This window comes from Zeus faber, assembly GCF_960531495.2.
Source record: "Zeus faber genome assembly, chromosome: 18".
Taxonomy (NCBI): Eukaryota; Metazoa; Chordata; class Actinopteri; order Zeiformes; family Zeidae; genus Zeus; species Zeus faber.
In genome coordinates this window covers 16,085,909-16,109,887 of record NC_137210.1, presented here as the reverse complement: position 1 = coordinate 16,109,887, position 23,979 = coordinate 16,085,909, and the positions used below count along the sequence as shown (strand labels likewise).

The 23,979-nt window shown below is 45.4% G+C and overlaps 1 protein-coding gene across 1 annotated transcript; it reads right to left on the bottom strand.

The window, feature by feature from the left end:
* Positions 1-488: 488 nt before the first annotated feature.
* Positions 489-23,979, bottom strand: adam23b (ADAM metallopeptidase domain 23b). Its single transcript, XM_080018675.1, has 26 exons — positions 23,850-23,979; positions 22,849-23,072; positions 22,407-22,483; positions 16,605-16,668; positions 14,839-14,921; positions 14,676-14,739; positions 14,181-14,253; positions 13,347-13,429; positions 13,084-13,149; positions 12,683-12,751; positions 12,091-12,257; positions 11,908-11,992; positions 11,210-11,297; positions 10,959-11,010; positions 10,285-10,384; positions 10,129-10,200; positions 9,939-10,025; positions 9,390-9,470; positions 9,231-9,281; positions 8,596-8,659; positions 8,309-8,414; positions 7,794-7,913; positions 7,525-7,693; positions 6,897-7,008; positions 5,200-5,290; positions 489-2,548 (listed from the first exon to the last, which is right to left on the bottom strand). The coding sequence occupies exons 1-26, from the start codon at positions 23,923-23,925 to the stop codon at positions 2,503-2,505; spliced, it is 2,370 nt and encodes a 789-aa protein (XP_079874801.1). The 5' UTR covers positions 23,926-23,979; the 3' UTR covers positions 489-2,502.

Below are 23,979 nucleotides of genomic sequence, written 5' to 3'. Positions count from 1 at the left end.
TAAAAATGGTGCTAAGATCACTGCAATATGTTCAAATAAATCTTGTTGCTTAATATTCCAATTAATGCTGATATGAAACAAATAACTCGTACAGTAGACATTCAAAGCCATACCGCGGACAAATACACAACCCTGTTTGTACGCAACTGTACGCAATCTGGCAAAAAGTGTTACCACTTAGATATACAGTGAGAGCTTTAGAAGGACAATATGATTAATACGTTCTGTACAGTTTGAGTAAACATATTTAAAATGGATTGAAACCAGGGGTGTTTTGATATGTGAAAAATAAATCACTTTTGCTGTCACAGAGGTACAGTACAGTACAGTACAGTAAAGCTGTAACATGGGACAAACCTTGGAGAAAAGAAGTCACACATCTCGATCACCACTGATGAACAAAGTCCCTGTCTCTGTGAGGTTTACGGTGGAGTCAACCAAAAAGACCACAAAGAGACCCGTGGGTAAAATTCGCCAGTACATGGTTTATTTATTGGTACAACTGTACATGATGCAGTGAGAGAGGGACATGAGAGGAGCTGAGCAACATGGAGGGTTTCACACTGATGCCAGTGCCGTGGCAGCACCTGGAACACACCCACTGTCAGCTGGACTGGAAACAATGGCCCTGCACCAGTAACCTGCTCCGGCGTGTGTGTCTGGTCAAAAATGTCAAAATTTGGATGAGGAACACACAAAAAAATGTCTTCTGAGATTCACAAATGTAAAAGAATGCTCTCTTGCTTTTTTTTCTTTTAATATTTATATAGGAATATGCTATTATTTTGTATGACTTGTTTCCGTACTTGAAAGCTAAAATGAAAGATGTGGGAGTGGCCAAATACAAAAAGTTTAGCTGATTAGCAGGTTTTTGCATTTCCATGTTTACATCAATATCATTTTTAACCCCTACGTTTGTGCAATATCTTTCTTTTGCATAGTAAATAAAAGTTAAATGTTTCGTTGTTTTGACATGCACCAATCTTTTTTTCGTTTTATTTTTTTTCTGTAGCGTATTGTTCTCTGCGGAATTTCGGGGGGGGGGGGGACTCCCATATAGAATTATTAAGCCCACTATTTGTGAATGCATGCAGCGTACCGAGTAGAGCCGAACGTTAAATTTCTGGTTAAGAAGAAGAACCTATGAGAGCACAAGGCCAAGCCAGTATAGTGGGTGTGGATGAGGAGTGTCCGTGGGACCTGGAGGGACGGGTGAGAGCCTGCGTGGGCAGGCCGTGTGTGTGCGCCCGCAGCCTGGGAAGAGGCACCACTGGATGCAGACAGAGGGGAAAGTGCTCTGTGTGCGACAACATCCATATGTTCAGGTGATTGATTCTTTGGCTTTTGACTTACTACTGGAAGTACATGTCGTGGGACGGGAGAGAGGGCGGGGTGAGGTGGGGTGGGCAAGGTGGGGGTGGGGTTCGGGGGGAAAACCGTGGGACATCCGGTCCGATTAATATTTCACCCCTGACCTCTTTGTGTGCATTATTTATTTATTTTTTTAACGCCCGGGACCTCGGACCATCGAGAAACCGACATCTTTTCCCCCCTTCGAATTCAGCCAAACCTCACCCTTGAACTCCACCTGTTCGAACGCAAGTACTTTATGTTGAAATAAAAATAAACCCTTAGCCCAAAATTCTAACTCAGGTGTGTTAGCGCCGTGTTAACATTGCCAAAAACACCCGCTCTACAACATGCTAAGGAAAAAGGAAAAGCAATTTATGTCGAGTGCAATATGATATGTTGTAATTTTGAACCTGAACACGTTTTTCCCTTCTATATGCTGTATATACACAAACTTTGCCAAGTGTGTGTGTGTGTGTGTGTGTGCATGTGTGTATTTTCGATGTACATGTGTATGTGGCCTGGTTGTGTATTCTAACATGCAGCGTTCTTCTGTTCCTTACCGTCTATGGCACCCTAAAAGTGAAGGGCAGATTCCTCGAGGTGGGCTCGTTAATCGAGGCCGTCTCCTCCTCCCGCTGCGCAATTCCGTTTTTTTCTCCTCTTTTTGTATTTTTATTTTTTTTTGTTTTTGTTTGGGGTTTTTTTTCGCGGTATATCGGTAGCTTTTATAGCCATGCAGAGTCCCACACGGAGGAGGACCCCTCATGCCGGGGTGAGCGAGCAGAGCGCTGGGGTGCTCTAGGTCATGCCGGGTGAGGATGGTGGTGTGGATCCCGCCTGGAGGAGGAAGGGGGTCTGTCACTCTTGAGATCAGGGTGGAGTCATTGGGTGTGGTGTGGGCGTGGTGGGTGGGGGTGGGGTGGGGTTGGGGTTGGGGTGTGTTGGGTTTCGTTGAAGGAGGCTGCGCTTTTTCTACGATGCCACTAAGATGGAATTTGTTAAGATGTCCGCTAATTTCCCTTTTTTCAGAAGTAAAATCTAAATGCCAAAGATCAGCAGCAGTTAAGTGCAGTCCAGCTGTCAAGTAGCCAACTAAGGAAAGCCTGGAAGGTGTCCCTCCCTCCGCCGTCCGCCCGTCTTCTCGTCCAGTTAGATGGCCGAAGCGTTGGGGTCGTATCGCCGCTTCTTCACATTTCTTTTTTCGGTCGAGGGAGGTGAAGAGAAAGAAAACCAGCCGTCAGTAGTACATTTTGGTCAGCGCTTATACGACAAAGGAGACGTGGACGAGCAACCCCACCCACCTCTTCAGCCAAGAGGTTATTTTCACACCTTACCATCACTTTAGACTTATGTGCTCACTACCGGTGAGAACGAATACATACGTCTGTTATATCTGGGAACAGATAATATGAATAAACAATATTATTGTGATGTTTGTGATCGATGCCAGGCTGAAGACGGTGAGAGGGTTGAATGTCCAAAAAACAATACAACAGAGTCCGCAAGCAGTCAGGGGTATTTGTATTTCCAAAAAACAGCATTATGTATATATATATGTGTAATGTATAGTATCTATATCCAAGTGTTGAGTCTTACTGAAGATGAGTTTTACGATTTATTAATGTTCTGCGCTCCATGTTAAAATGTCCTTTTTTCTACAAAAAAAACTTTTTGACATTATTTCATTTTACAATCAAAGTTAGACTGGTAATGCATACAACAGAAATAGGTAATTCAAACGATATCTCACCAGTAAGATTATATCTGAGTTGTTAAAAATCTGATTAAAAACACCCCTCGACTGCCCACTTGGAGGCAGTCCACTCCCAACTAACATCACTGTACTGCGTAGAATTTATTTTTTGCATTTGTACATTCAGAGTATTTTTAGAGCTTGTCAATTTATTCATACATTAAGTATTCATAACGTGATATTATCTGCTCTTAGTTTTCAGAACGCTGGTTTTAGAACTTCTGATTTGAGTTGACTTGCTGTTGACTGCACTAGAACAGCATGGGAAGGTGATACCGATGTAAAACTATTGCAAAAGTATTGCATTTTGAGTATTTAGAATAAATATAGATTGGTTTTATTGTTATCATTTGATAGTTCTGCTAATTAACCCTCTTTTTGACTCAAATTATATAATTTAGTATATAGATATGATATATACACTAGAGTACTTTTTTTTGAATGCTGCAATGCTAAAGACGAGGGTTTTAGGTGCTTTAAAAGCAGCTGAGGCTCTTATATTCTAGCCCTTTTTACTCATATTCCAGCAATTAATTTCATCTATACTTAGTTTGGTGAAATATTTGAGTGCTACTCCAGTACAAATTCCAAAACACCATTTCCACCTCTGCTGCTTTTAGACAACAGTTCCATTCAAAACAACATTACCGTCTTGGAAAAGAGAGTCATAAGAACATCAAATATACTCTGCTCTTGAAAAAATTAAAATAAAAAAGGGAAAGAAGGGGACGACCACACGAACGACAACAACCACAGCGGCAGCCACACGACACCCACTACCACAACAACAGGACGACAGTCAATAGGACAACAGGAGTTAGGTATAACCTCCCCGTACTGTGGCTTGCTGTGGGGCGTCTTATCAGTCTGTCATGCACCTTTCCCAATAGTTTGCCAGGTGAGGGCGGCACTATTGCTGTGCGTGGCTCATGCAGTGCAATGCGCCGTGTCAGTACCAGGTCTGTGAAGCGGGCAGCAATGGCAGCTGGTGTGGGCCGGTCCGAGAGTCCTGCTCTGCTCTAGGTCGGAGCCTGGCCATCCGAGTGGGCGTGGCCAGCCATGGCACAAAGGCTGTGGCCAACAAAATGTTTCCTAGGTCCTTCTCTTTCTCTCCTTGCTCGCTCGCTCTCTCTCTCTCGCTCTCTCTCTCTCGCTCCCACGGCATTTAAACGTTCATCCTTGAGCCGTGACATTGTTGAGAAAAAGATGATGGGCAGTGATGAGAGCATGGTAACCTAGGACCGAGTGACTCCGGGGTTGGGCTCAGCCTTTGTGCAGTGAACTGACCACTTCCAAGTCAACCAAGTCAACATGCAGAAAATGTTCTCTCGCTGTTTCTAACAGCAATCATGATGCTTTGCTATCCGGCATGCTTCAGTGGCTGTGATATTCGACTTCTTAGTTACTTCTTAGGCCTATTTGGATTTAAAATGTGTAACACCCCTGTTGCTCAAGACAGCAGGCTACTCAGTGGCTATATCAGTGTTCGACATTTGAATGCATGAAGGAGATACAGTGTATAGGGCCTAGCTTCACATGTAAGAAGGGAGATTAAAATATACCGGTAATACAAGTTACAGATAAAGTTGTATACTTAACCCTTGTGAAGCGGTTAACTGGCCGACTCAAAGTAATACATCCCCTGTAACTACAATAAATATGTCCTTTTCCATAAGCTTCTGCATTGAACATGCATGTCAAGCTTTGCCTATTGAATCAGTTTGAGGTCCTGCTACAGATGCACGGACGATCCCCTCACGTGGGCCTGCGCTTTTTTTTTAAAACAACCGCACCAACATATAACACATTATGAATATGTCTATACACACAATATGAGAGAGACACGTAGCTTTAATGCCAGCAAAAGCCGCGATATCACAAATCCATGCTAGAAAAAAAAGCTCTGATGTACACGTTAGTTCACATGCTTTTGGGCGTGTGTCTTAGCATGCTGCCGCCTCGATCCGTCATGCTTCTTTTGGGGTGTGGTCCGGCTGCGGTCCGTATACTGTAGCAGGAGCTCAAACCCTGGTGTCTAGAAGCAGCAGGGATGCTAAAGTCACGGCAGGAGAGACATGCGGCGTGTTGCTTACTTAAAGCCCCATCCAGTTCCCCCCAGCACTATGGCAGCCACAAGGATGGCTCCGGCGATGGAGCCTATTATTAGATTGGTGGCACTAGGACCTGTAAAGGGTTATGGGGGGAAAAAGACATAAGTTCCTATACTTACTTCTGTATCAATAACACGTGGCTCTATGCAATAACCATCTCACATAGAACAGAAAACATATCAATAGGAAAACTGTTACAGTTAAATGATTAAGGCTTAAAATATATTCTCGCATGCTTCCAAGCCCCTGCTCTACGTAAAGACGTGTGACTGTAATGCGATGGAACAATGGCCGCGGGAATGAGCCGGTCTACCAATCGTCAGTCGACGTAGTGTGTAGTGATTGTCAGTGGACTGCTTGTTTAAAGTTAGGACAGAAGACTGAATTGCGGGTGTCAATCACCGAAAAAAACAAAAACTGCTGACTTGTGAAAAGAGCTCAACAGGTAATCCATGTAGTCTGGAGTGTGTCTTTGGGAGTCCCAGTCACCACACAGCCTTCTACTGACTGAGAAGCCTGGATATGTCCCTGAGCTGTTGGCTAGCTAAATGCCCCACATGCCCCAGAAGGGAGAGGATCACAGGAGTAACCACATGACGACTAGGAGGAGGAAGAAGAGGCAAAAGAAATGAAGAGAAAGAAGGAATAGGAATGGGGAACGACAGAAGGTGACAGGAGAAGGGGAGCGAGGGGTCGGGGTCGGGGGGGGTCGGGGTCGAGGGTGTCGGGGGTTCGGGGGGGGGGGGGTTCGGGTCCATCAATCAATCACACGACACTTAAAAACATCCAATCACATGACGGTTGTACAGTATGGTCACCACCAAAACACACGATAAAACACAAAGCCACCGGGACGCACACGCGGGCTCAGGCCGGCTCACGAGACCGCCCGCACACTGAGGCACCATGAGAGAAGAGCTGTGAAAGGGTTAAAGATGCTTACTCTATTCCCCACCCTGTTCCTCCAAAAATCACCCCCAGGGCCAGAATGGTCCCTGCTACTGCCCCTATCAGCCTGTTAGTGGCCACGCTCACTGTGCAGAGGGAAAAGGAGCATTATTACCACCCTGTCAAAACACACACAGCAGCAGGCTTCTGCTTCAGAGTTATGGAGGATAAGGTAAAAACTGCTCCCCGTGTGGCTGGCTACACCCCGCTCCCCCCACCACCCCCACCCCGTCGCCCTGTTTTTCTTATCGTATCCTATCTTACGCTGCTCGCTCAAAAACACCTCCGTTAGCCCCCTGAACCTGACCACTCCCTCTACCCAACCCCGCCGCTGCATTGGCACCCTGCATTGCCTTCAGGCAGTTCGTATTTAGCTTCAGAAGCCACTGCTCATTACATGAGTACATACTGTGCAGTGTGAGATACAAGTTTGTTTTGCACTAAACTGTTGTGTACGCCCTTTTTCAAAATGCCCCCACCCCTCCTTGCCGCTCCACATTAAAAGCCATATTCCAAACCTCTTATCATCATGCACCCTCTCTGTCATCCTCCATTAATTCTATATTCATTGAGACATAACAGAGTGTGTGTGAGAAAGACATTGCAATATTGCGGTACAATATATTACAATGCTGGTGATGTGACTTTTGAACTAAAATGGAATGGCTGCATATAAAAGTCGTGTGCTATTCAGCCCAAAAAGTCGCGTGCTCAGGGGAGTGGAAACCGACCCTTTGGTCCTTCGTCCTCTTTGACCTCGGGCTCCTTGGGCGGGTCAGGCATGCTACAGTCTGTTCCCGCCCACGTGGTGTCACACGTGCACGTGGCCTCATTGTTACACACCTGCGGGTAGAAAAATGGCTGTAAATTAATCAACCTAGGGCAATATTTTAGGTAAAAAAAACTAGTGTCTGCTGGTGTTTGTGAATTACTGATAATGTCAATACTGCCTGTAAAGACTTAATATTTAACTTCAATATGGAAATTATAAGATGCTTGTAGTTCACATCTTTTCATATCGTCTCTTTCGGGTTTTGTAAAACGATATGGTGTGAAATTATTTGAAAAGGTGGAAACGCCATTGCTTTAACAAGGAACTAACAAATACAAAATATGGCAAAAATATGTATATTTGACAAAAAATAGGCGTTACCATAGTTGTCAGTGGGAACAGGAGATTTTTTTTCAAAAACCCCCAAATAGTGTGTTCTGGCTAATAAATGGTATAAAACTCAATTTGACGCCAACGGGGTCCTTTTAAAAAGCAAGAACTACTTACAGGTGGCAAGCTGACTACTGTGGTAAAGTGATTAAGTGATAATCCACGCACGTCCATATCTAAATACACAACGTACTCACCCCGTGGGCCGAGCAGACCTGTGCGTTGGGGCCGCTGGGGCACGTGCTCATGTTGAAAGACTGGATGGGGAGACACTTGCGGTCAAGGCACATCATGGATGGCCCACAGGGAGTCCCATCCTCCACGTAGCCCAGGTCCGTCTCGTCATCCAAAAGCACGTGGCCACCACTTTGGAAGAAGAACATTAGGGAGACGGTGGGAGGCTTTCAAAGGAGCAAGGAGAAGCAGGAGGTAGGAGGGTGAAGAAGGGGGGGGAGCCGCGGCCTACCTGCAGTCGACCAGCCTGCCTTGATGGTTGAAGGAGGTAGGAGTGATTTCTCCCTTCATCATCCCAATGCGCGGGTTGCGCCCGATGTTAGTACACAGCAAGTAGCCACAGAACACATCACTGGAAGCATATAAACAAACAAACACTAATTAATCATTTTGCCCATGTTAAAGTGAGAAAATATCATTTTGTGAAAAGAATGGGATGAGTATTATATTACTCTTTTTTTGGTAACGCATCATCGTTTATCAAATAATATATGAAAAACAAAGTGTTTGAAATACATGTGCATCTTTATAGTTCAAGCAAAACAAAAATTAAATTAAATCCAACGCACATTTCCTTCAAATCAGTAAAAGGAGACTGGAGATAACATGCAACAGAAACTACACAAAATGACTCAAGAGCTCCATTGCTATGAGAACATATATATATATATAAATATAAAAAAAAATGTTTTGAATAAAAAAGTAGGTTTTCAAGTTAGAACAACTTGCTGAGATGTTAAAACTCACTGCTTGCTACACTGGAGCCATTTTTCTCCGTCTTTGCCACAGTTGCCGTTGTCCGTCCCCTCGGTGTTGAGCTTCTCGTAGCAGAACTTCTCAGAGCCTCCGGCCTCTGCTCGGGAAAAGGGGGGGGCGGCAGAGGAGAAGGCAGAGGAGAAGGAGAAGAGGGGAGATGAGTACGCTCTGTTTCCCCACCCTGCCCTCCCCCCCAAACGCGAGCAGAGTGTCGCTCTCCTCGCAGGGGGCGACTGTAATGAAAGTCAAAATGGAAAGCGGAGGTGAATCAGGCTTACTCGGCCCCCAGATGTATTTACACTGGTTCTCTCTGGTCTTGCACTCTCCACTGTAGCAGCGTCCCTGCAGAGAGAGAGAGAGAGAGAGAGAGAGAGAGAGAGAGAGAGGTGGGGGGGGGGGGTGATGATGATGACAAAGATCCCAAAACGACTCTATCGTTGCTCTGGGTTTAATACGTGGACCACGAAGACGATCGGTGCGTTTGTACTGTATGCATGCTGAAGTTCCGATTTTATTCCGAATGAGGCGATATTCCCAATTTTGCAGCTGCCATGTGAACACTGTTGTCTCAATATCTGATCCCAATAAAAGCCCGGAGCGTGTTCCGACATTGACTTAGATTCTTAGATCATATTCCGTTTAACTGTGGCGTGTTAACAGCTTAATCGTGTTGCGTATGCCGTGAAGCCGCTGAACCAGAGCGAGTGTACAGCGGAAAAATTGGAGGCGATGATGAAACACTGTCCACGCTCAATCAGATGAAGGGGCTGAATATTTTTTTCATTCTCGGACGGCGGAAAAAAGAGCAGAAATGGTGACATTTTCAGGAAAGGGAGGAATCCAATGAAGGTCACCTTATTTCGATGAATGTGTGTATGCGAACGTGGGCGCTGAGCTGAAGAGACGCATTTACCTGGTTCAGGTGGCAGAGGTAACCATCTTGTTTATGGAGATTGGGGGGGCACTAAAAAAAAATAACAACACAGGAAGATTATTGATTACGTTAACACCACAAGGGAAATGGATGACCCAGATGATCGGTTCAAAGCGCAAGGTAAAAAAAACAAAAAACCTGTCCTGAGTCCCCCGAGCAGGTCTCTGAGATGTCGCAGTCGTTCACTGCGTAGCGGCAGCTGTAGCCTCGCGGATAGAACTACACGAGATAAGAAAGAAGACCATGTCCATTAGAGGAGGGGTTCCCAAACTGGAGTCCACGGCCCCCTTGGGGTCCTTGGAAAGACTTGCAGGAGGTCTGCAGCAAAAATATTATTTAATGTTTTTCTTTTACCTCCACTTTTTTTTTTCCTTAAAATATAATCAGATTCAGAATCTGAACGCAAAAAATTTAGAAAATAATATATATTAGATTATTGTATAAATATTTTATATTATATATTTGATAATATTCTTTATTACATTATTAACATTAAATTATATAAACATATTAAAAAGTATATATATACACACATATATATATATATACATAAAAAAAAGAAACAAACAAAGAAAAAAACAATATATATATATTTATATGCTTATATATTAAACAGAATTGTGAATCACTGCAGTACAAAAACATGCATAGTTCTCGGGTCAATCGTCTATTGCTGCTTATTGATACCAGGCAGGTGGTGTTGCAGCACGGGCCGTCGCTGCAGTGCGCGCCGTTGGCCAGGGAGCACTTCTTGCAGCACTCCTTGTAGCACTCCTGACGAGAGACAAGCAGAGGTTAAAAAAAAGCCAGCCGCGACCCGAAGACGTACCCGCGCAGATCTCGAGGATAACCAACGCATCTCTTGATGACAGCTCACCGCTCTTGCACCGCAGTCGCACTCCTCTCCCACCTCCACGAAGCCGTTCCCGCATTCTGTGGGCTCAAACAGCTGCCGAGAAAACGAGGTTATGTGAGCGACGTGTTCGTATGGCGTCTTTAATAACGCACGCCGTTTGTGGTGCGGCTCACTCACCTTGGTGGGGCGGTTGAACAGACACGAGCCTCCGCCCTTCAGAAGGAACTCCTTGTAGTCTGAGATGCTACACTTGGAGAATTTCCGAGTGTGTTGGACTCTGGGGAGAGAGAGAGAGAGAGAGAGAGAGAGCGTGAGGACGCGTGATGATCTCCAAGCACCGACGCACCGACTTCTGAGCTGGGAGAACAACGACAGGATTAAACATGTTGCGTGTCGGAGTGTGGAGCCGTGTGAGCCTCTCCAGACCAGTGTGCTAAGTGGAACCACCGTAACAAAGATGTCAGACAACACCCTCTTGGGGTCTGTGATCATTTTTGGAGCCTCTCAAAATAACAACAAACATGTTTACTAAAAAAAACAAAACTGTTTGCACGTCACTATGTATCATATACGTCGCAAAAATACATCATAAAAATAAATGACCGGTCTCGGTCAAAGTATAGAATTGGTCGCTTACCCGTAAGGTGCTGATTTAGGGAAACATTTGTAGAAGTTGAGGCAACTTTAACAATTCACCAGCATCATTTGTAATTATGAAGTAATGCGATGATGCAAAGTAATGCTACATAAACACTTGAGAGCGCACCATTACAAGTGTTTTCATGGAGAAATAGCAAAGTAACACCGTCAACGTAGTGCGTGTGTTTGTACGAGGGGAGGTTGAAGATTACCCGGTTTCCTCCATTATGCAACCCACCCATGAATCAGCGCAACCACACTCCTCTGCAAACAGAAGAAAAAGCAAAGAGGGAAAGAGAGAGAGAGAGGGGAAAAGAAACAGAACAAACTTGTATACTCGCTGGGTGAATAGTTTGCGTAAATATGTCCAACCCTGTCATTTCACACATTAGTTAAAAGTTCATTAGGGTTCCCCTGGGTTGAGGGAGCACATGTGGGTGGGGTGCGCGGGCGGTGGAAATACTTCTCTTGGACGCCGGGTCCCACTGGATTCCCAGGTTCTGTGCCAGGCTCTGGGACAGGGACCCCGCCATGGACCAGGTGGAGCCGTACTGTGGGGGCAGCAGACACCGCGGGTTATGCACCCGAAATGACACCGTGTGATACGAGAACAGCATCCTACACCGTTTCTTTATTCCTACTGAGTTTCGAACTGGGTTTGAGTACCAACGACCAAAGTGGGTTAGGGTTCGGGCTGCGTTTATGTGCGTCGGCCCGTTTTAAATTGCTCTTGGATGACAATGCATTTTGAGCTTTTTATCTTGATGCTTCTTTTAGTCTTCTTTGCTTTAATTAAATGTATTCCATGTCTTATGTCAAGCTCTTTGAATTGTCCTTGTGTATGAAAAGTGCTGTACAAATACACTCGCCTTGCCTTTTAGTTTTCTGTCATTAATTAACTGGTTGTTGGATGTCGTTATGCCTCATCTCGCTCGGCGCAATAAATTCCAGTCCTCCATCGCAAACATTTTGGCGACTTAGCGATTACCATTAGCTAGGTAGAATGACAGACAATCAGCTGTTGGTAGCATCTTGTTACTATAGCGACAAACTGGAAGCGAGCCAGGAACCAACAAGGATTTACTGGGCTGGGCCCCTGTGGGGACACGGTTCTGGCTCGGGGACATGGGTTGATAGGGGAGTGCAGTCGGCCAATCTGACCTCGTTCACCCCCACTCCACGGTTCACGGAGCACATGCCCCCGAAGTACGCGGCGCTGCTCCTCCGGTAGTGGAAGGTCACGTTGCTGCAGGAGACACAGAAAATGCACAGCGTTAAAAGCGGCATTAAATGTAATTTGTTTAAAATTATGGGGGGAGCTTGAAATTCTTTCCCCGCGCTCACGAGAAGAGGTGCACGGTGTCGGCGTGGTGCTTGATGCTCTGCTGCCGGTACTTGGAGAAATCTCGCAGCATCTCCAGCGGCATGACGCTGATGGGGATCTGATCCTTGTCCGTCCAGATCTCCACGGCAACGAGCACCACGCGCGTGTGCAGATGCTCCTTGAAGATCTGTCATTGGGGCTCGCAACGGATTTGGGGGAGAGTAAATAAGAGACGGGGACGGCGAGAAGAGAGGGAGAGAGAGAGAGAGAGAGAGAGAGAGAGAGAGAGAGAGAGAGAGAGAGAGAATGGAGACAAGAGGACAGGGAGCGGAGAGCGACACCGGGTGTGAATTAGATTCTGTGCTGCCCGAGGAAGACGTATGATAGGGTGTAGCACACTGGTTGGGGGGTTTGTTTTATTGCACATAACAACAGCACAGAGCAAACGGCAATGAGTCAGAGAACATCGGTGACTCAGAGACATCATTACAGACACCAGCATGCGGCCAATTCAGGGAGGAGGGGGGGTGGGGGTTATGCATGTATATTGACGAAGAGATCATCAGGGGAGTGCGTGCCATAACGCTCCGGAGGGGGAAAAAGATTACTCACGGCGTCGACAAGGTTCACCACCGACTTTGCAAAGTTCCTGGTGTGCTGCTTGGTCCTGTAACGTTTGTACTACGGGCGACAGAGTGGACAGAGATGGAAACACTGCAGAGGTTTCATGCTGCATACCCCCCCCCCCCCCCCCCCAACAGCGTGTTGGGCACATGGAGTAACTTTGCTCCCTCTTGTGGGCGACAATATACAGAATGAGAGTGAGAAGAACATTTTTTTTTTTTTTTTAATTAAAAAAAAACCAAAACACTTCAGTTCAAAAATAGTTGTGACTCTGGCAAGTTGTCACGTGTCGCAATGTGTTACAAAAAACACATGGAGTGTGTGATGAGTCATTACAGGGGGGAGTAGCCAGTGCCTGTTGTTGTGAGTTTTTGCAAAAATACACATACCATGCTGTGGTCACTGACAATCATGATTTCCAAATACTTCATCTCCTCAAATACATTGCGAGGCATCTGCAAAGCAAGGCCAGAGACAAGTCAACAAGGACAGCTTTTCTGGAAACCTCTCTCGATCGGCAGTGCTGTGCTCCCGGAAATAGCCAAATGTTTAATTTAATCCCTGAACAATAGTGTTGAAATATTCATCCTGCTACGTTCTAGGGTGGTTACGAGTGGCGAATGAACTCCGGATGCTTTTCGCAGAGACTTACAGCTCGCTTTTTCCTGCGCTTCAGCCAGGACAAGTCGTCCAGCTCTGACAGAAGCTCCTCCTCCTCCTCCTCCTCCTCCTCCTCTGTGGATGGAGCCGAGGGAAACGCTGTCACTTCACCCGAAAACCCTCACAACACGCACATTTTGAGGAGCGTAAGCCCTTCAATAACATCACGTCATTGAGCAGACGCTAAATGACGTAATATAGTGATCTTTTGTCACTTGTAAGTACACTTGGTCCTCAGCACAGTCTTCCCCTGGTGAGTGTTTAGAATTATTCCAAGATGTTGTTTTGCCAGTTACCCAATAAGTGTGACATACCTGAGGCGCTGACACATCCCCCAAAAATAGACATGGGAGCACAAGGTTTTGGTTTTTTGTGTGTCCCCTACTAAATTTTATATTCAGATTATACCAGTGTCAGATGAGTAAATTCTCTATAATTTTCAATTATTAACCTATTGAAACTTCCCGCTGATGTACTGAGATGTAACTGAAACCGAATAATAATAATAATAATTAAAAAAATAATAATAATAATATTAATAATAACAGAAAGAGCATAACACAGCAATATTCCCTTTGCCTCTAACTTGTTAAGGGCCAGTAAAACTGTGATGTATTTTTTTTAGGCATCCCTTCCAGATGTTGACCTTTTGACCGCTCTTCCTCTGGAGCCAACCATTCACTGGGTGTGGCTGCGTTTGGTTGTTGTGCCGTTGTAATGTGGAGGCCATGGGAGGCTCCGTCCCGGGACCAAAAACGGTCGATGGGACGAGAGCAGCGATGGTGGAGGTTACGTAAAGATGATTGGTGGGAGACTGAGCCCTTACCCTGTGCCTCCGGATCCTTGTTCCCCCGAAGGCTGGGCGCTCTGCGGAGCGTGTGAGGCCGAGCCGCGCTACCCTGCACGGGCGAGACCGCCAAGTGTCGGGAAAGAGAGTAATGAGTGTGTCAGGGAGAGAGGTCAAACTCCCATGAGAGGAAGAGGCGCAACGATATTATAGAGACCACCGCTCCAGATCGGCAAGGTTACGAAATACTGCGTGTGCGCAAACGGATAAAATTGATTTATTATTATTATCCTTTATAAACTTCCCCTGGCAAATAAGTTATTGCACCGTGCAGTGCCGACTTATCAAGGTCAAACGCATTAAATTTGTCCTATGTGATCATTGGCTTCTGCTGAAAAAAACTGGAATGTCCTTGTGTCAAGTAGGATATCCTCAATAGATAAACGGACGCGCCGGCTTAGTCACGGTCAAGGAGCAGGGCACACATTTCACACAGCACAGTGCTCCAGTCACCGATGAAACAAAATTACTTACGATCGAATGGGTCTGTTGTAGAGGCTCGATGAGATACACGTAGACTCCATCGTCGAACATTCCGCTGTCATGCAAAAAGGGAGAGACGCCCCTGATCAGCACTCATTCGCAGCTGAGGAGCACAGAGGATATTCTGAGCGGGTCGTGAGTCGCCCTCACTTACTGGAGCCCGTTGCAGGTGGAGATGGCCGCATTGGAGTCGTCCTTCCCCCTCACCTGGCCGTGGTAGTAGCAGTGCTCCCCACCCTGAGGGGAGACACACACACACACACACACACACACACACACACACACAGCAAGAGTGTACCGTATACAATAATACTGAAATGATGAGTCCATCACAGCAACATGGCTGACCTTGGCTGAAAGTGACATTTCAGATTTACACAAACACAGCACAAAACACTTTTTTTTATGTTAGCTTTACATTAATGTAAATGATCACATTTTCTGTTTTCATAGATTCTTCCTCTCACTTCAACAAGCCAATGTCAATGCTTTCTTTTAATATACGTGTGTCCACAATATTTTACTGCTGGGCAGTGGTGAAGTGGTGCCTGGAGAAGTGGAATTATTCTTAATTTTTTTTTAAGTGGCCCATCCATCAAAGGATAAACACCCTGGGTCATAAACAGTGACATGTAAGACTATATTCGCTTAACTTATGCTGCATGACTTCAGGAAATCATGAAATCATGAGATCATGAAATTGAGTAAGGTAAGACAACTACATAATTAATCGCTGTTTATGTGAAGATAATCTCTTTAGTGGGTGTTTTTAAAGGAACAACATGTGCTCGGACTGTCTCTCATAATTTGGCTATTGCAGGACACTACTGAATGATGCGCATCAGACCGGATTTAGGAGTGCGCATACGCAATGCAGGGTGAAAAAGAAGCAGGCACACCCCATATATCCTGCACTACACCACTGCTGCTGGGCCTGTGCTCGCTGAGAATTAACAGATAGTAATGTGGCCCCTGCTCCATCTGTGACTCAGCTGTGCGACCTGGGGTGAGCGGAGGACTCTCTCTCTCTCTCTCCCTCTCTCCCTCTCCCTCTCCCTCTCTCTCTCTCTCTCTCTCTCTCTCTCCTCTCTCTCTCTCTCTCTCTCTCCCTCCCTCTCTCTCTCTCTCTCTCTCTCTCAGCACGCTGCATTACTACTGCAGAGTGCTATCTCGTCACGTGACCTGGGTTTCCAGTAGGAGGCTGCAGGGGAGCAGAACCCTGCTGATTCAGCTCCACTGCTCCAGCCGCCGCCTGATTCAGCAGCCAGGGCTGGCACACAGGGAGCAGGAACCACATTTCACTTGTCTTTTTTGTCACTTTTATGTATCTAGCTACCAATAAATATATGCATCTATACATCTGCACATACATATATGTATATATTAAATATTGTTTTATATACTGTATATATGCAAACAATTTCCTATTTTGACAGTGTGAATTGTTAATAAAATGGTTTATGTAAATTATTTTAGGTTTATTGTACATTGCCAAATCTTTCTATTTTTCTACTTTTTCTATCTATCTATCTATCTATCTATCTATCTATCTATCTATCTATCTATCTATCTATCTACCTATCTACTTTGTCTACTTACAGTGGAGAAAAGCGGCACCACTACGCTAGTTCTGTCCATCTCTAAATGCCATTGCATTGCCAGACATCCTGATCTGGCCGTGTTTTCCAGCTCTGTGTTCTCACACATCCCTCACATCTGCAAAGCATTCTCATGCCAGCTGCTTCCCCAGTTCACCTGCTCGTTTCCAAAGCACAGATATGGCGAGACAAAATATAACAATCGGCCATGTAGCAGCAGCTGCAGGCCATGTGGCTTCCGCAGGGAACTAATTAGGCTGCACCACACCAAATGCAGGGGAGAGCACAGGTACATAAACATCTAAACTGGCGACTGTGTTACCTTTGAAAGCACCGGTTTTCCCTTTTCAAAGTGGATCTCGACGTAATCTGAAGACAACAAGTCACTGGGAAAGAGAGATATTACATTTGGTTACAAGGAGGTTCTGATGTTTTAATCGCCAACAGGTTTGTCCTGTCAGACCTTGTTGTAACTAAAATCCATTCGCTACTGTGGTTAAAAGTAGTGCTGAGTGCCAGTCGGCTGGCCGTAAAAGAAAAACAGCATTCAGCACCAGTTACCGAGAAAGCCTGACCAGAAACCACATGTATAAATACTTCTACAAGATATGGAATTTTCGGGGAGATTGTAGCTAAATCACAAGACAAGAAAATATTTATTGAAGAAGTGACGCAATTGTTTTGGGGTAAAAATAAAGCAAAGATATAGTAGTAATTCAAATACAGTTGATGAATTATTCTTTATATATATATATATATATATATATATATATATATATATATATAAAACATTTTTTTAAATGAAATTAGATCATTGAAAGGACAAGCAGAACGTTACCAATGAGGCCTAGTGTGATAAATAATGTTGAAAGCCTGTGCTTCACCTTGAACACAGCTGTCCTCCAGCCACTTCGCAGCGTCTGAGTCAGCAGGCTGCCACATAGCAAACACTCAATCTGTTCGCTGACGACTGGCTTCAAGAGACCGCGATTTTATTTATTTTTTGCCACAAAGGCGCTTTTCTGAGTAACCTTGTAATTCAAAAACATCCCCCCGCACACCAACATGTATCGGCTTCACAGCAGAAAATTCCCCGCAAAAATGGGTGATGGACCAGACCTGCAAGTTCTGAAAAGGAACCAGGGTGATATTTCTGAGCGATGCTGGGAAAGCGGACAGGAAGTGGGAGATGAGAGTCAAAGCACCGACACAGTGTCTATGAGAGATCCCTGAGTGAGAGACTATTTTTAGCTTGACAGATGAGGCAGAGTGAGGAGAGTGGGCCACGGCATTGTGTGTGTGTGTGTGTGTGCGTGCGTGCGTGCGTGCATGTGTGTGTGTGTACATTAAGGGTGGTGCAGCATTGCAGAGTTAGAGGGAAAGAAGTATTGGAATGTGAGTGTATCCAAGTGTGCGTTAAATGGGCAGCACATGTGAATTGTGAGACCACTGATTGAGTGTGTGGAGGGTGGGGCCGGGGGGTAGTCCTGCCCGGGGGGGGCCACAGGGGGATGGAGCTACTATGCGGAGGTGCGAGAGGGGATTATACAGGGGCGAGGACCCAAAGCTGCTCCATGAGACCTCAGTGTCTGGTGCCGCATCCGATGCAGGCAGGAAAATGATGGTCTCATTACTGTCCTGAACTCCAGCGCATGTAAGTTATATGCTGCGAGAGCAGACGAGTAAAAGCACTCAGAGAAAAGAGTCAATAACACTTAGGATCGCCGCTGTGGGGCCGTCTGGAGCTTAACGCTCGCAGAGTAAAAGTCGTCCCACGGAACGTCCCGGCCCATAATAAACGAAAGAAAATAGAATTTAATCGCGGTAGTTTTGTAACAGATCTCAAATATCACATCATGTCAAACCTCTGGAGTAGAAATATTTGATGGCGGAGCAGGTGCAGCAGTGGAAGCGGTGAAAGTAGTGCCCATTGGCAGGATGCAGACCTATCTATATTTAGATCAGTACTGTCGCAGCTACAACAGCGGGCAATATTCAAACTCACTCCAAACGCTACGACAAAAAAAGATTTATTGAATCAAACAATAACGCAATCAGTGACACTGTGAAGCTGTTCTACAGTGCCGTTTTGCACAGGACCGACCATGGTAAACGCTCCATGACCCTTTTCCCATGGAACTAGACAGGATCCTTTGCAATGAGAGGGAGGAAAGCAGTTGTCTGCATTCCTCTATTGTCTACTCTGGTTAAAATGTTGCAGGTTGTGGTGCATAAGTTGACAGCTGTGTGCGTGCGTGTATGTGTGTGTGTGTGTGTGTGTGTGTGTGTGTGTGTGTGTGTGTGTGTGTGTGTGTGTGTGTGTGTGTGTGTGTGAGGAAGGAAAAATTGCGGGGGAGTCAAAAGGGTGGGCAGAGACTGAGCAAGATAGAAAAGAGATGCTGGAATGACTACCCGTACAGTGCTAGACCCTGTTAACGGGACTACGATGAGATGCACACACACACACACACACACACACACACACACACACACACACACACACACACACACACACACACACATATCAAACCAGTCTCACATTTTGCCCACATGTGCTGTTTTGTTTTGTGGCTAAATTGCAATGCGGCTGTATGACAAGTTTGAAGCTCAGCAAACAGTCACATTTCACAAGTTTGCAGCTTTTATTTTCACAAGGATTGGATGGAACTGCCTGCATAAATCATTTTTTACAGTTTAAATATATCACAATATAGTTTGCAAAAACAGAAATTACATCTAACAAATAAAAAGTGATAACTAGCATTTTTTGAATGAGACCATTTGCCCCACCCTACATGCTATGGAATGAAGGCATGCCACTGTCATGGCAAAAACCATATTCTTAAATCGTTTACGGTAATTAGATCACTAATCAAGGACAGATCGCTCACCGTGGATTATCCCCATCATTATATATAGACATGCAGTATATCCTGTATACATATGCACTCATGCAGCACTTAATTAGGAGCACTTGTACATCTACTTATTCCTGCAATTATCTAATCAGCCAATCATGTGGCAGCAGTGCAATGCATTAAATCATGAAGCTACGGGACAGCAGCGTCAGTTAATGTTCACATCAACCATCAGAATGGGGAAAACGTCATCTCAATGTTTTCAACCGTGGCATGATTATTGGTGTGAGACAGGCTGGTTTGAGTATTTCTGTAACCTCTATTCTCCTGGGATTTTCACGCAAAACAGTGTCTAGAGATTACTAGAAATGGTGTGAAAAAAAACAACAACAAAAACATCCAGTGAGTGGCAGTTCCGCGGACGGACACGCCTTGTTGATGAGAGAGGCCAACGGAGAATGGCCAGACTAGTTCAAGATGACAGAAAGCCCACGGTCACCCAGATGACCACCCTGTACAATTGTGCTGAGCAGAAAAACACCTCAGAATGCACAACACGTAGAACCTTGAGGCGGATGGACTACAACAGCAGAAGACCACGTCGGGTTCCACTTCTGTCAGCCAAGAACTGAATGCTGAGGCTGCAGTGGGCACAGGCTCACCAGAACTGGACAGTTGAAGTCTGGGAAAAACTTACATAACCTGGTCGGATGAATCTCGATTTCTGCTGAGGCACAGAGATGGTAGAGGTCAGAATTTGACGCCAGCAGCATGAATTCATGGACCCAACCTGCCTTGTCTCAACAGTTCAGGCTGGTGGTGGTGGTGGTGTAATGGTACTTTCTTGGCACACTTTGGGCCCGTTAATACCAATCAATCATCACTTGAATGCCACAGCCTATATGAGTGTTGTTGCTGGCCATGTGCGTCCCTTCATGGCCACAATTTACCATCTTCTAATGGCTTCTTACAGCATGATAATGCACCATGTCACAAAGCAAAAGTCGTCTCAGACTGGTTTCATGAACCTGACAGTTGAATGTTCTTCAGTGGCCTTCCCAGTCACCGGATCTGAATCCAAAAGAACACTTTTGGATGTGATAGAATAGGAGACAGCTGCAGCTGACAAATCCGCAGGAATTATGTGATGCAATCATGTCAACATGGAGCAGAATCTCGAAGGAATGTTTTCAACATCTTGTGGAATCCATGCCAAGAAGAATTGAGGCTGTTTTGAGAGCAGAGGGAGGCCCTACCCAGTATTAGTATAATGTTCCTAATTAAGTACTGTATGTATATCGTGTATATAGGTACTCCTCACTTAACGACCGAGTTCCGTTCCTAGGACCAGGTCGTTAATCAAATTGGTCCATAAGCGAGGACCTGTGTTATTTCACGGTAAGGGGTGTGGCCATTGCGAGTGCTAGTGTAGTGAATACTGACAGACTGAGACTGAGAACGAGACTGAGACTGAAAACAGTGATGTGCGATGAGATGCTTGACGCTGAGACGCCGCGCACGCATGATGTGAAGGAGTGTTTCAATTTGTTTCCGCACACACACCCCACAACTGTGGAACAACGCTGACACACCGTCTTCGTCCGATCCTCCACTGTGTGTGTGTGTGTGTGTGTGTGTGTGTGTGTGTGTGTGTGTGTGTGTGTGTGTGTGTGTGAGAGAGAGAACCAAGTCTTTCCCCCACCCATGCCCCTGTCACACTGAACGTCCGCTCCACACATACACGCACGCACGCACACACACACACACACACAACACACACACACACACACACACACACACACACACACACACACACACACACACACACACACACACACACACACACACACACACACACATCAAACCAGTCTCACATTTTGACTTCATATCACATGGAATATGGAGGAATGATCTTCACCTGGACGCTCGCCTTAAAGGAAACCATCGATCGGCGCTTTTCTTGTCTCGGTAAGTGAACTGTGTTTCCCCATGTAATCTAACTCTACAGTTTAACATTCATGTACTATTTATAAATCAAACTCGGCTTTGAAAATACATGAGAGATAAAAAAAAAAAAAAGAAAAAAAAAGGAACACCAATCTGGAAAAATCTAATTTTCCTTCCAAAAGGGTTTTTTTCAACTTATTTGGCTGCTCCTGGCAGTTTTAGAAATGCATGACAATGCGGGTTTTGCCGCGGTGGGTCACATATATGTATGTATATGTACACACAGACATGCTGCTGTAACCCCTTCATGTGCCCTCACACATGAGGACTGGTCGACTATTAAGTTCGAACAAATCAATATCTGTGAGTTATCCAGGGCTTCCTGTCTCACAGTAGGACAGACAGAGATATTCCCGATTATTTCAATCCTCAAAGATAAAACCATGATTAGTTTGCATTATAATATTTATCAAAATAACAACACTGATTGATTCTCAGCAAGACAGGGGTTTTGGAAAGGCCCGGAAGCTCCGACCTGCTCGGTAACCAGTACCACTGGGATGGACACATTCTTCGAGGGCTAAGCATTCATCATCGATTTGACGTCCAATATGTATCACGTTTCATCTACAAAGGCATCGATAACACTCTGGGAACCGCATGTACTGTAACCTTTAATTCCGATGTGATCTATGCATTGCTAGCTGACCAGCGGAATAAATTACCTGTGCAAGATCCTGACATGACCTTGAATGCAGTCACTGTTGTCATGGCCATAGAATAAGTGGCTGGGCTGTAAATGGTCTTTAAACTGATTTATTAGACACTGACTAACTGCTAGTCAAGGAAGCATGATAGTTTTGGACTACAGTGGTACCTCGACTTACGACTGCATCTACTTACGACTAATCCAAGATACTAGTAGCGATAGTCGCTAAAATTTGTATAGACTTGCGACCGACTGCTCCAAGATACAAACATGGAAATTTGCAGTTGGCGCGTCGCCGGCCAGTCAGCAGTCAGTCAGCAGTCAGTCAGCGGGCGACCTACATCGTGTGTGCATGTAGTTCGTGGCTTATCGATATTTTTTTCTTATATACTGTGTTTGGGCTGTGTATTTTGTTTATTTTCACCGTTCAGGATTTCATAATTTATATGGGAAAGATTGCTTCGACATACGACCGTTGTTATGGAACGAATAACAGTCGTAAGTCGAGGTACCACTGTATTAGCAAAGTAGTAGGTGGTAATCACTTCAGGCAAAAGAAAAAATATATATATATTTAATATAGTAAAAATAGCTGGTGGAGAGGACTTACTTGTTTAATGATAGGTCCAGGACAAATCTGGAGCCAAAGGCCTCTAATTGAAAACTGGCCTGTGCAAGGTGAACCACCTGTAGAAGACGAAAAAGTAAAGTACCAAATCACAATCAAGGTTAAAATCTCTATTTAGGCAGTAACATATTGTATTTCACCTGAACTCTGCATTATTATTAATGAAGGATAGCGTGTAAAGTACTGGCGAGGCAAAAATGAATCGCATTTGTGTGTGTGTGTGTGTGTGTGTGTGTGTGTGTGTGTGTGTGTGTGTGTGTGTGTGTGTGTGTGTGTGTGTGTGTGTGTGTGTCTGTGTGAGAGAGAGAGAGAGAGAGAGAACCAAGTCTTGTCCCCCACCCATGCACCTGTCACTCGGAGCGCCCGCTCTACGCGGCAGCCTCGGCGGCCACATCTGGCGGCTTCTCCCCTCGCTCTCTCTCACCTGGTGGTCTGCAGCCTGGTTCTTGGCCCGCGTGTCCAGGTCATGGTACGTGCTCTCGGCGTCCTCATTGAGGGTGTAAATCAGCCGAGAGGGGTACGCGACGACCCGCTCCGGCGCGAGGTGCGCGGTGGTCGCGTCGCCCGCGGCGGGTACTGCGGCCGCCTGTTGCACGGGCGGCGTCGGCGCCGCGTCCCTCTCAGGCTCGCTCTGCCCTTCTCCAGATGCTGCAAGAGGAGGAATTCCCACCTCGCGGGCGTTAGCGTCCGCCCGGCGTTCACTCGGGGAGTCGAACCCCCCCCCCCCCCCCCCAAAAAAAATGCATGTGTGACTGTCACGCAGGTGGCTCTCCCTCTATTCCGCTTCACGGGGAAGCAAGCCGCATGAGTTCTGCGTCGGTTACGTGTCGGACTATATAGATCACATCTAAATAAGCACATCACAGAAACTGCATCTTATCCAACCTTTGCACGGGGACTATATGAAATGAGCAATGCAGTGGCACTTCAATCAATCTTGAACATCAAATAGAATACATTTAATATTTAATGGCTTCATTTTTTTTTTTTTTTTTTTTTTTTTTTTTAATGCCGAGCTTGTTTATGCCTTAAAACGCACCGGTCAATCTGCTCTGATCATTATCACCTTAGACAACAGATGATGAAAATCACCAGGGAAGCAAAAGCCGGTTAAATGCAGTGCAGTGTTTATTATAAAGCAGACAAAAGGCGCCGAGCTGCTGTCTTCTGCACCCATGCACCATCACTTTAAGGACTCAGCACGTTGCATCCTCCTCTCAGGAATAATTTCGCCGTACAGTACAGAAAACACCGCGACGCGATCGATCATTTACTGGCAACTATGACAAATAATAATAATAATAATAATAATGATAATAATAATAATAATAATAATAATGATTATAATAAAAACAGAGGGTGAGCGGTTTAAATCCAGTGAAGCTGATGATGGCTGTAGGATGGGATAGGCTGTGCAGTACGTACCAGCTGACGCCAACGACGGATGGAGCCAAGGCGAAAGGACGCTCACGAGCAATTTTGCCAGCAATATCAAACGCATGATTCATATTTGATATCTGACATTTCTTTATATCAACATATCGACGCAGTGTGC

What these genes read in the sequence shown, in the direction of transcription:
- adam23b (XM_080018675.1), bottom strand. Translation starts at nt 23,925, where the DNA reads ATGCGTTTGATATTGCTGGCAAAATTGCTCGTGAGCGTCCTTTCGCCT. An exon ending in GACACCGTGCACCTCTTCTC is followed by an intron (nt 11,993 to 12,090) that starts GTGAGCGCGGGG and finishes TGTCTCCTGCAG; the next exon opens with CAACGTGACCTTCCACTACC. An exon ending in TAAATACATCTGGGGGCCGA is followed by an intron (nt 8,415 to 8,595) that starts GTAAGCCTGATT and finishes TTTCCCGAGCAG; the next exon opens with AGGCCGGAGGCTCTGAGAAG.